Source organism: Ammospiza nelsoni, chromosome 5 (assembly GCF_027579445.1).
Source record: "Ammospiza nelsoni isolate bAmmNel1 chromosome 5, bAmmNel1.pri, whole genome shotgun sequence".
NCBI classification, from domain to species: Eukaryota; Metazoa; Chordata; class Aves; order Passeriformes; family Passerellidae; genus Ammospiza; species Ammospiza nelsoni.
This window is the reverse complement of record NC_080637.1, coordinates 64,319,903-64,331,694: the sequence shown is the minus strand read 5'-3', so window position 1 is coordinate 64,331,694 and position 11,792 is coordinate 64,319,903. Positions and strand designations below refer to the sequence as shown.

The window sequence follows — 11,792 nt, the reverse complement described above, 5'->3', positions numbered from 1 at the left end:
TTGCATCAAGCAATCTGTGAGAATTCAGAAACAGAACATAAGAGCACAGTAAGACTGAGCTGTATTGTTCTCTAAATGGTTTGAGTCTTTTCCATGTCACATACCATGGGACTTTCCATAGTGCACAGCTTCGCAGAGAGTGAAAGAAAACCATTCATTTAAAAAAAAGCATTCTCTGCTTCTAGACACAAGTGTTGGTAAGAAAACTAGATGTCTGAGAGCATTGGAATAGTTCAACAAACTGTCTGAAGGTCCTCACAAAGCCAGGCTAGAACACTGTCCTCAAATATTTTTTCAATGGGTAGTTCAGTGAATTAAAAATATTCATAAAAATCTATTTCTGCACAAATTTAAGCAGAAGCAAAAGAGCAGGAGAAAAAAAAAACCCTGGGTTTTTTTTCACACAAATATTGTTCACAGAAGGAAAATATATCAGCAGTAGCTCTGGTCACTGAGTCCCAAACTCTAGAAATAACTGGAAGTTAAATTACTGGGCAGTTGTCTGGATCCATGGGAAATAATATTGATGATTTCTGATTCACTTCAGTGTCTCTGAACCAGGGTTCTGATGTGAAATTTTGAGAATTGTGTTTCTGGATTTGGATATTACATTTGCCACAAAAAGCAAGGTGATTGGAAAGTGCTTCCCGGTCGGCAAGAGGGTCTAATTTCACACCTTTCTTTCCAGCAACAAGATGTGAGCAGTTCCAAGAAGAGCCTTCTGAGGACGCTCTTGTTTCTATCACTGCAGTGTGGGTGCACATTTCCACAGAGAGGATGCAGCTTCTGAAGTGTGTATTCACTTCTAAGGTTCCTATCTAAAATGTTGTGGGATTTTTTCCCCTCCTTACGCCCTTCACAAAACAAACTCTCAGTTTCCAGGTGAAGCCTGTCATCATTAATCTAATCATACTTTGCACAGCTTTTGATTTTTTTTTTGCATCCTCAGCCTTGACCCAGTGATAAATCAGAGTAGCCGCAGCTGTAGTGGAAAGCTCAGTAATGTCAAAAGCTTCCTGGTGAATGTGCAATGGGAAGTCATTCAGCAGTAAGTAAATAACCCTTGCAAGTCACACTGTTAGAAAAGATTGCTTCTACTCTTCCCTTGAGCAGGATGTCTCATATCTTGCTCCATATCACCATGGATCACAGCAGGATACCACAGGAAAGAATTTCTCACCTTCCAAGTCAGTTACTTCTTACGATAAATGCATTTGCAAGCTGCAGTGTAAAACTTAGTTAAAATTATAGCTGCTTTCGCTTTTTGAGTTTGCAAAATTCCACTATTTCTGGTCTGTTTTAATGTCCTAGCAAAAAGTGACATTATTTCAGATTTCTGTTTTAGTGGAATCTGAAGTGTCCTATAGGTCTTTGGGGATTTTGTTTGTTTTGGTTTTTTTATACTGATATAATTAACTGTCATTCTTAAGATACTTGTTAGAAGCATGTATGATGTTTTGGATTTGGTTTTTTTTGCTGTTCCAAAGGGAAAGGAAAAACACAGCCTCCACCACAAATCCCAGCATGTCATCTGAACAAAGGACATCTGTGTGAAGTTCTTGCTGGTTATTCTGTAACATCTTTTATCTGTGCATCTGCAATAGGTGAAAAGGAGATGAGAGAGAGGGAGAGAAGGCAGTTGGTCTTAAATCAGTGGGAGTCAGCTACCACAAAGATGCCAAGTTCATGTGCATAAATCCTGCCCTGGTTCATCAAGACAAATGGGTCAAGTAAATGTCAATCAGGTTGACACAAGTGATGTGGCTTTCCAGGACTGCAAAAAAATTAAAGAAACTAAACAACAGTACAAAAATCCTAAAGTTAATGTAATTACTAAGAGGAGTAGGACTTACAACTGTAAATGCATTGCCCCAGTGTGGCAAACTATGGCTCTGGTGAAAGAAGAGGCTAGACAGGAGAGAGGATCATCTGAGATTAGGGAAATTCTTTCACGCCTTCTGGGAAACTGCAGCCCAAACCAGAGGATTGACTCTAGCATAACAGGTAACTGCCTCACAGCTCCTCTTTCAGTGCTGGTTATTGTTTAACAACAGGACTTTAATTTGGAGGTGTCTGCTGGAACATGTGAAATTTCAAGGGAATAGAGAATATGTAATGGAATGTGACAGTTCTTAAATTGCCCCAGGAAGCGGGCAAGTAACATAAATACCAGTTTGGTCTCAAAAGACACAGAAGCTGGGGAACAAGAACCCAAATACAAGACAAGGAGATTATTTTCGTGAACTGAACTCTGGGAACTGGAGCAGGAAATCGTGTTAGGCGAGACAGTGAAAGAGTTAGTGGTTGCAGAGTATTTCATTATGGATGACATCTTAGAAATGCGAGAGAAGTCTCACACTTTAGTCTGGAAAGTTACCTCTGGATCTTGGTGAATTATCTACAGGCAATCTGAAATGTACTAAAGGCAGCATTAAGTGCTCTGTTACTAGAGGCACTGTCAGGACAACAGTGAAATGTGGTATCTTTAGGTGAAGATTATAGGCAGGGTCTGAAATATGTTTTGTAATTAAGCATTTCAAGGGTCTTAACTGCCAAAACACCCACAGAATCAGAAGGAGAGATGGATTCCTGTCCACTTACTGAGGGCTAGCTTATTAAAAGAAAAAGAAAACCACATTTTGCAAACAGAAAGAGTATGTGACTGCATGCTCCAATGCCAAACATGCATGCGCACAGCTGCTTACAATGAAGTCACATTGGAAAGATGTGGGGTTTTTTAAGCTTTTGGTGAATATTGTTTAGTCTGCACTGCACATTTGCAGGAGAGGTTAGGGAGGACAGGAGTAACTGAAAGAGATGGCAGCAATCAAGTACCTGACATGGCTTGTATCCACAAATGGTGGGTATGTAATTACAACAAAAGGCTAGAGTGCTCTTTTGAGCTGAGCTGTTTTCAGGGACTGGCAAGTCGCAAAGAAAAAAATTATGTCCTAATGGGTTCTGGTTTTAGTAAATTAAAAGGAATATCAAAGCCATTCTTCTGTCTATCAGCAATTTAATGCAGCAGAAGTAATCCTCAGGCCCTGATTTTTTTATTTGCTCAGATAAAAAGGAAAAAAGGTGATGTGATGCAAGTTTTTCTGCATCCAGTTTTCTGTTAGATATTTCAAAAACTATGGGGCAGAGGGGAATTTTTCCTACCGTGGTCTTTTTTTTTGCAATGTTTAACATCTTTGCATGAGATTTTATACCTTGAATGTTTAATTTAGATTGAAGATATATGTTGTAAACACCCATGAAATATTCTGTAAAATGCGTCTCCACGGTACAAATTGAAAAAAAAAATATACCTTGCTGACCGAGAGTGACTTTTAGAATGAAATTATAGGTCAGGATAGTAGAGGAAAGTATTGTGCTAGAAGGCCTGAAATACTCATCATAGTTGATTGCCTTTGATAAAATGGCATCTGTGGACTTTTTGACCCTGAAAATGTCTTATGTAAAACCAGGGGGTTTTTTTGAGATTTCCCACCCTCTCTTTATTTGTGATGTCTATATTGAGCCACATATTCAGCTGATGTGATTTCAGCTTTGCTTATTTCCATTGCCAAGGACTCACCGTGCTTTATTTTTCTTTGGTGAGTGTGATGTTCATTGTGTGATGTACAGGTATAGCTCATTGTTTTACTTCTGCATGTCAGCAAAATGAATCCTTCTCTCCCTCCATCCATCTCTGGGAGTGAGTTGTTTCTGTTGCAATGGATGTGTTCCCAATGAATTGATACCCTGGTTAATTGTGAGTGCAGCTGAAACATATGTGAGCCCAGCTCTAATCTGCCGTGGGATCTTATCCCAGCTGTCCCTGGTTGGTGCTCCCTAGTGACTGTGTGCCCTGGCAGCCAAAAGGGCCATCCATGTCCTGGGATGGATCCAGGACAGCATCTCTGGCCAGTCAAGGGAGATCTGCTCTGCTCTGTGCTGCTGCAACCTCACCTTGAGTCCCGTGTGCAGTTTTGGGCTCCACAATATAAAAAAGAATCTAAAACTATTAGAAATCATCCAAAGGAGGGCCATGAATATGGAGAAGGGCCTTGAGAGGAAACCATAGAAAGAGCAGCTGAGGTTGCTTGGTCTGTTCAGCCAGGAGGAGACCTCATAGCACTCTACACCTGCCTGGGGGGGAAGCAGAGTGGCAGGCACTGATTTCTCTCTGGTGACCAGTGATAGAACCCGAGGGAGTGGCCTGAAGCTCTGTCAGGGAGATTTGGCCAGGATATTAGAAAAAGGTTTTTCCCCCAGAAGGTGGTTATTCAGTGGAACAGGCTTCCTAGGGAAGTGATCGCAGCACCAAGCCTGACAGAGCTGAACAAGGTTCCCAAGCACATGGTGTGACTCTTGGGGCTGTCCTGTGCAGGGCTCCCCTCACAGCTCAGTGTATTTTGTGATTCTTTTACTGCTGCACTCACGCCTGCTCCTGAGGAGAGCAGAGTGCAGGACAAACCCTGCAGTGAAGGATCCTTGTCCTAGAGTTGGTCTGGACCAACTCTAATGCTGCGTGGATGTCCCGCCACACAGCTCTACCCTCACTGCCGTGCCCGGTACCGTTCCAGCTCTCAAACCTCCGTGCACCGCCTGGGGAAGAGCCCAGCCACCACTCAGCCTGCCCTGAGGGCTGAGGGACGGGACTGCCGGCTTCCCGACCTCGCTGTGCCGCGGGAGAGCGCAGCCAGGCAGCAGCGGCTGCAGGGGCACCCCGCTCCGGGAGCAGACAGCGGCAGCCCTCGGCCATACCGGGGCACTCCCAGCGCCGTCCCGGGTCGCGGCGGGCGGGAGGCGCCGGGCGGAGCCGCAGCCGTCCCGCCCCTCACGGCCCCGCCCCGCTCCCACCGCCCCGGCGGAGGGGGCGGGCCGGGCGCGCCCCCGCGCAGACGCGGACGCGGCCGGGAGCGCGCAGGTGGCGGGCGGGCCGGCTGTGCGCGTCGCCGCGCGCCGGATTCCGCCGGGGGCTGCGCGTCGCCGGCGGGCGGGGAGCGAGCGGGTGCCGCGTCCGGGCTGCCGCCGCCGCCTTCTCACACGTGAAGGGCCGTAGGCGTCCCGCCGAGGAGCCCCGCTGTCCCGCAGTGCGGGGGCTGCCCCTCCGCCTGCCCTCCGGGCGCCGAGCCGCACCGCTCGCCCTCCCCCGCCGCTCTTGGGAGGCGCCGCGGCGCTGCCCCCGTGAGCGCTCCCCACGGGGTGGGCGTGGGGAAGGGTGGGTGCTGCGGCGGCCTCCCGTCCGCGGGCGTCCCAGCCCCGCCGGCGGTGGATGCGCCCGGGAGGAGCCGCCGAGCCCGCCCAGCCCTTCCAGCCCCCCGCGGGGGGGACGCGGGGACCGCCGCGATGACTTGACGCCGGGCCGTGCCGTGCCATGGAGGGGATGACACGCTTCGCGGTGGCCGCGGCGCGGTGGCGGCCGGCGCTGCCCGCCCTGCTGCCGCTGCTGCTCGCCGTGCCGGCGCTGCGGGGCTCTCCCGCCGCAGGTAAGGGAACAAAGAGGGCCCGGGGGCAGGTGTGCGGGGCCCGGGGCCGTGCCGGCAGCGGGGCCGTGCGGGGGGCGGCAGCGCCGGTAACAATGCGGCGGTGCCGGCGGGCGGGGGCCGGCGCGGCGCAGCCGGGGAGCTCCGCCAGAAAAGGCGCGCATTGTTCGCAGGCAGACCGCGAACGCTCCGGTGCGGGGCCGCGGCAGCCCCCAGGCTCGGGCTGGCACCCGACCCGCGGAGAAGGAGAGAAGCGGTGCGGGGACAAAGGGGACAGCCGGCGTTTGGAGCTCGGAGGGTGTCCTGTGCCGGGCAGCGGTCACCGCGCCGTGTGGCCTCAGCGGCCGGAGGTGCCCCGTGTCGGGCTGCGGTGGCACCTGCGGGGTACATGCAGGGCAGCCTGGCTCTCCTCCAGTTTTCGAGTAAGGAGGCATTGGGAGCCTCGCGAAACGCCCAAGACGACTTTCCAAGCACTGACTTGTGCGTGGAGAGAACGGTTGGGGCTCCAGAGGGTGGTGTGTTCAGTAGGTGTTTCGGAAAAATCATGAATCAGTGACCCCTTTTTTTTCTCTCGTCTTTTCTCTTGTGGCTCCAGGTATCAAAATTAGTCTGTATTTAAGCAGACAGTTTAATCACAAAGATGTCTCATTTGGTTCTGGTCCCATAGCGCTTCTTGGTTCATCTTTAATACTTAAAAAAATAGTAATAACTATTACTTCATGGAAAGGTACAGTTTTGCTGTGATTAGGTTTTCATTTTGGTAGATAACAGGTATAAAGTAATACATTTTACTCAACATCAGAAAGTTGTTGATAAGTGCCAATAAGTGATAAGAGCCTGCAGTAACCGGTGTCATGAAGCAGACCAATTAGTGTTGACTCTTTTGTTCAAACACAGGAATTGTGGTGATTATTGCTGGGTGCTTAAGAACCCTTGGTGTTATAAAACATGCTTATCTCTTTATAATAATCCTTTATTCCACTTCAGAAAGTAGTTTATGTTTTGGAGGTGACTAGTTAGCTTTTCAGAGAAGTTACGCTCTCTACCAGCTCCCATCATAGCCTATGAGAGATGTTCCAGGCTACGTGAAAATTGATATTTCATTGTAAACTTCAGTGATTTTTCTTAAATAAAACAGATTTTGCATACAAATAGAAGGCAAAGCACTAGGTTTGTAAGTTGGAAATTTACTTGTGGTTTTTTGCCCCTGAGAATGGCTGGGTTTCTTCTGTATTTTCATAGTAAGTCATTGAAGGCTCTTGTTTGTTTCTCTGGTACATAGTAGCTTTTAATTAAAAGTGGCTGTGAATTTCTGTAAACATTTGTGTGATTCTTGTGCATTCTTGTATAACTTGAAAACAGCAGTAGAAAAATTATGTAACTCAGCCAGTGTTTGAGCTGCTGGAGGAGTGTACTTAGAGACAACAGATCTTGCCCAAAGCTCTCCTTTCCTGCTCAGTCTAGGGCAGGAGCCTTTAAGCTGTTTTGATTTGAGAGTCCTCTATGTTTTCAATTTCCACTGGATATGTGAATCATGTGCAATGAACTTGAGGATGGTAAGAGTAAACTTGCTCTTCAGAGGATGCTTTTTTATTGGCATCTCAGAAATGCTCCATTGGTTGCAGAGATTTAAAGTCTGTAAGTTGAAGAGAGCAAGGATATTTTGTTCCTTTTTGTTAAGGTGAAATGCTTTATTTGAAAGCATGGCAGAAATCTGATTTCTCTTTCTGGAGTCCATGAGGTTTAGAAAACACCATCTTTATCAGAATCTTGTCTTCAGTGTTTTGATGGCATAATGGATGTTGTGAAACAGAAGAGCTGTATACTGATCAAATGCCCTAGGTTTGGGCAGCTTTCACTTAACTGATCAACAGATTTACAGCTCTTGTAAATCTCTCTAGGGTGCAGTTCATTTGCTTTTCAGTGCCACATGGTCTTGACCAGTCTAGGGACAGCAAGAGCAAACTCCTACAGCTCTGAGTTACACATAAGGAACATACCGTAAGAGTGGAATGGCCACTTACTGCAGTTGAAATAGCAAAGACAATACTTAAGAACATTTAGTAGTTAAACAACTTGAGTTTAGGAATGCTTGATCCAGCTCCCACAGAAGTCACATGTTGCTGAATCAGGGCTTCAGCCTCTCCAGTTAAGCAGATGCTGAACCTTTATTGTGTGGTTGGACACCAGTGTGCTGAAGGTGGGTTTGCCTTTGAGCACCTCAGTGAAGCAGGGCCTTGGCCAGGCTGTTTGAATTTCTTGCTGCTCAGCACAGGCTGTGTTTTTGCTTTTGTTCCATTGCACAATCTGCACAACTCCCGCACTGACAATCAGGAGGATTTATCTTGTCTCGCTGTGCTGTTTTCATGGGAGGGAGGAGAACTCTGTGTTGTGGACTCTGAAAAGATTGCAGTGAGTCTCCTCAGAGACTCAGAGACCAAGGGCAAGTTGTGGAGGTCAAGCAGGGAATCAGATGTAGCTGCCTTACGGGAGAGTTGCAGGATATTGTTTATTCAACTTAATTGCATTAGTCTGTTGCAAACACTTGAGTTGGCATCACATCTCTTGTGGCCAGTTGAGCTTGTCAAGCTTGCTTCCAGTTCATTTTCACAGAAGACCCATATGGTTGGAGGATTCTCTTTATGACTGCTTTTTGTGCTGTGCTAGCTTTATTTATGTCAGCCTCGTGTCTACAAGCTACACTTGTAGTCCTGCCAGAGGAAATGTGTTTTTTGTTTGCATGTTCTTTCAAGAAGTGAGGATGCTAAACAAGCTAGTGGACAGTGCAGCTTTTTGTTCAGTGATGTCTGTTTTGTGAATGCTTTTTGTGAAGCAAAGTCTTTGACTTCTCAGGCAGGGCTGGGACTTGAAATACAGCATGACTTTAGCAAAGCAGGCTTTGACCTACCTTGGGTGATAGATTTCAGGAACTGGGCACATTGAAGAGCAGTGACTCCTGCTGCAGCACAAATCTTTGTTTTGGGAAGCTGGTGATTGTGGTAAATGGCAGGTTCTGACATCCCAATTCTTGCTTGTCAGTTCAGAATGTGTGTGCATGTGTGGGAGTTGCTTGGGAGAGAAGTGAAGCAGAAGACTTCTTAATAACACAGTCTCACTTCAGCTGTGGGAGACATGGCTTTCCTTCATTTGAAAGTAAATCTCTTTGTGGCTGGTGTCCTAAACTAGCAGAGAGTCTCCAGCTCTGCCCATTGTGGCAGAAAGAATGAATAACACTGGTTGTGTAAGAGTTATTGTGGATGCTGTCCTTAAGTACCAGTGTGTCTCCAGCCTGGCCTGTTGTGGCATACAGCATGATGAATGCTAATTGCATAAGAGTTATTAAATACAGTGTGTCCTGGGCACCTGGGTATGAGGAAAAAAAGCTGCAAGGAAATGGTTATCCTTTAAATTTTGTCTTAGTTTAGTAAAACAGTAGCGTTAAATGAACTTAATTGTGTAGTCAATTTCTATTTTGGCTCATGTAGAAGAATCCCATTCTCATGGAGTCCTTGTAAGTATGGACAGTTTTTCACTTTGGAGTTACCTGATATGATGCCTTTCTAGCTCCTGAAAAGTCATATTTTTCTGTGCTTTTTTGCAGTGATTGCCAAACACACATGAACTCAATAACAAATTTGATTGATACTCCCTATATGTACTGTTTTTTCAGCTGTTGATGTTACTGGAGACAGCTGGTTTGGAAGACTAAGGAAAAACCTTTTATAAGAGCAATTCATTAGTGGTGTCTTTTTTTTGGTAACACATGAGATAAGGGGAAAGAAAAGATAAAATTGACTATCAGTACTCACATCACTCATTTGTCAGTGTAATTAATGGCATGTAAAATACCCAAATAAATATGGGAAATGGGCCTAATTGTTCTAGATCTTACTTAAGCTGTGAGATGTGTCTAAGAAATATTTCTGCTTTGCAGTGGAGTTAAGAACAAACTTAAATATTTCAATTGAACTTTTGTAAAGTGTGCATTTAGCTAGGGGCTGAAGCTTTTTCTTCTTTGCAAAATGTCAGTTGGAAGAGTTCAGCAACTTCTGATGTTGAGGCAAGAGGAAAACAATGGCTTCTGCTTTGAGTTCTGCCAGCTTCTTTTCTGAACAACTTTAATACCCTTATGCTTTGGAGCAGTGCAGTTAAACTTTGCTGGATTGTGTCTGCTCTGAGGGGATGTTTTCTCCAGTCTTGCTTTGAAAGGGAGTTCTCTTTTCTGAAAGCTTGCAATGACTGAATTTAGGTAGACATGGCTACATTAGAAAAGATGACTTTTTTTTTATCAGCTGAAGGTTGAATCTGGGCTATTCTTGTGGGACCTCACCTACCTGTCAGTACTGACCTGGAATATATGTGTTGCCTGGGCAGATGTACTCAGCACTCTTCCCATAGTCCAAAATATTAGATGAAAGATTGGACTTTGCTGTGAATGTCTGTCTAAGCTGCTCCAGAAGTGGGACTGGACTGAGAACTGAGCACCTTCCTGCCTTGTTTTTAAGGCCATGTCTGTTATGTAATGCTTTGCTTTCTTTAGGGTGTCTTTGGCATCTGCTTCCTGGTGGTCTTTGATTGCATCAGCTCCAAGGGGGCAAACAGAAATAAGTCTTTAGAAGGAGCCAACATGGGAGTTAGGTTTAATTTGGAGTAGGGTCTGAGGATCTTTCAGTCACTCTTCAGCTTGTTGATATGTCCAGAAACCTGGAAGTTGTAGGAGGGGAAGAGACACAAATTGCAAGAAGGTTTGTCAGATGAAAGAAACTGGAACTGGCAGGGCACAAAGAGTGGGACGCAGAACAGTAGGTCAGGAGTGTAAAATAGGTCTGTAGATGAGAGAAACTGCAATGCAGAAATTAATCCTAGGTGAAGCAAGCAATGCAGTTTGATAGTAGGATAAGCACACTGGGAAACACAGATGGACTCAGTTTAAAAAAGGAAAATAAGCATTAAAAAAAAAATAGTGTTGAAAGGATGAATCAGAAGTGGGGAAGACAAGGGGCTGGGACAAGACTGGAGGAGATGTGACCAAAAGCATCAAGCTTGCAAATTAAAAATGGGAAAATGTGTGCCTGCTGCTCTGGGACACTTCCTTCAGAATTTGGCACAGAATTTAGGGCTTCAGAGTGTTGGTCCTTTTCTCCTCTTAGCCAGAAGCATGGTAATCTGCTGCTGCTCCTTAGAACATTTCATGAATGTGCATGAATCAGCCTTGTGACAGAAGTGTTTTTCTAAGTTTGTTTTAAGAACTGGAAAAATTCCTCCACAAAAATTGTAGCAGCATATGAAGACTGCAGAGACAAAAATCAGCAAGTTGGAAATACTGACATTAAAATAACCTGTTAATCCATACAGAGGTTTTAAATTTCTGTACCTGCAAGCTGTTGTACAGCTATGGTCACAAGGCATGTATCCATATAGATAATATTTATAGCTATAGAGGCACCTGCATATACACACCTACACACAGGACCATCATTGTGCTCAAGGACTGATCCTGTTCTGGGGAAAAATGGGACCTGGCTAGCAAATGAAGAAGTCTGTAAGACTCCTCTCCTTCTGTAACAGATGTTTGAGGTGTGACATGAAAGGAGGGACAGGGAAGTTCAAATAAAGGTTTTGTTGTTAATGTAATTTAATGCTGTTCTAGACAATTGAGTTGTGTTGCTGTTGCAGAGTTTCAGTGATGCTCAAGTTGCTTAAACCAAGCTTCTCACAGGTGGTCACTAGCTGTGTGTGTTCCTCATTTACTGGATGTCAGACCTCTGGGATCTGTGTTGCAGAAATGCTGAGTGCTTCCAGCTGCCAAAGAAGTCAGGGGAAGTTGTTCTTAAATAGATGTTGTGTCTGAAATTCTAAATACTAATTAATGTTTCAAATTAGGCTCTCAGAATTTGACCTTGTTTCTCAGTTTCCCCATTTGTAAAACGTGATTTCTCAGATGCAGTTCCTCATTTGATTTTCAAGATCCTAAGGAATGTCCAGATGCAATAACAGTGAGCAAAAAAAGCTGGTCAGAAAGCCAGACTTTTGTCTTGAGAACAGTAAAGATCCAGCAAAAGATAAACCTGCAGAACTTGACTCAACAGAGAACAAGTATAAGAAATAAAATAGTTGTAAGCAAATAGAAAGTAACAGGTGGTGGTGTAAATGATATATTTACCACACTAAGACTTTTTTAGTGAGTTAGCTCACCTTAGAGATGGGAAGATGTACTATGTATCAAAGTGCAGTAGGATTTTGATGTTGGGTTTTTTTTTTAAATCAAATATTCTTTAAAAGAAATCATGGTTACTGATGTTTGCTCACTTTCAGTTT

General features: G+C 45.1%; 1 protein-coding gene across 1 annotated transcript in view; it reads left to right on the top strand.

Moving 5' to 3' along the window:
- The first annotated feature begins 5,251 nt into the window (after positions 1-5,251).
- Positions 5,252-11,792, top strand: part of KIAA1549 (KIAA1549 ortholog) — a 141,232-nt gene continuing 134,691 nt past the window's right edge. Inside the window, exon 1 of the mRNA XM_059473108.1 lies at positions 5,252-5,477. Within this exon, the coding sequence (XP_059329091.1) occupies positions 5,366-5,477 (112 nt within the window). The 5' untranslated portion in view covers positions 5,252-5,365. The remainder of the gene's footprint in view (positions 5,478-11,792) is intronic.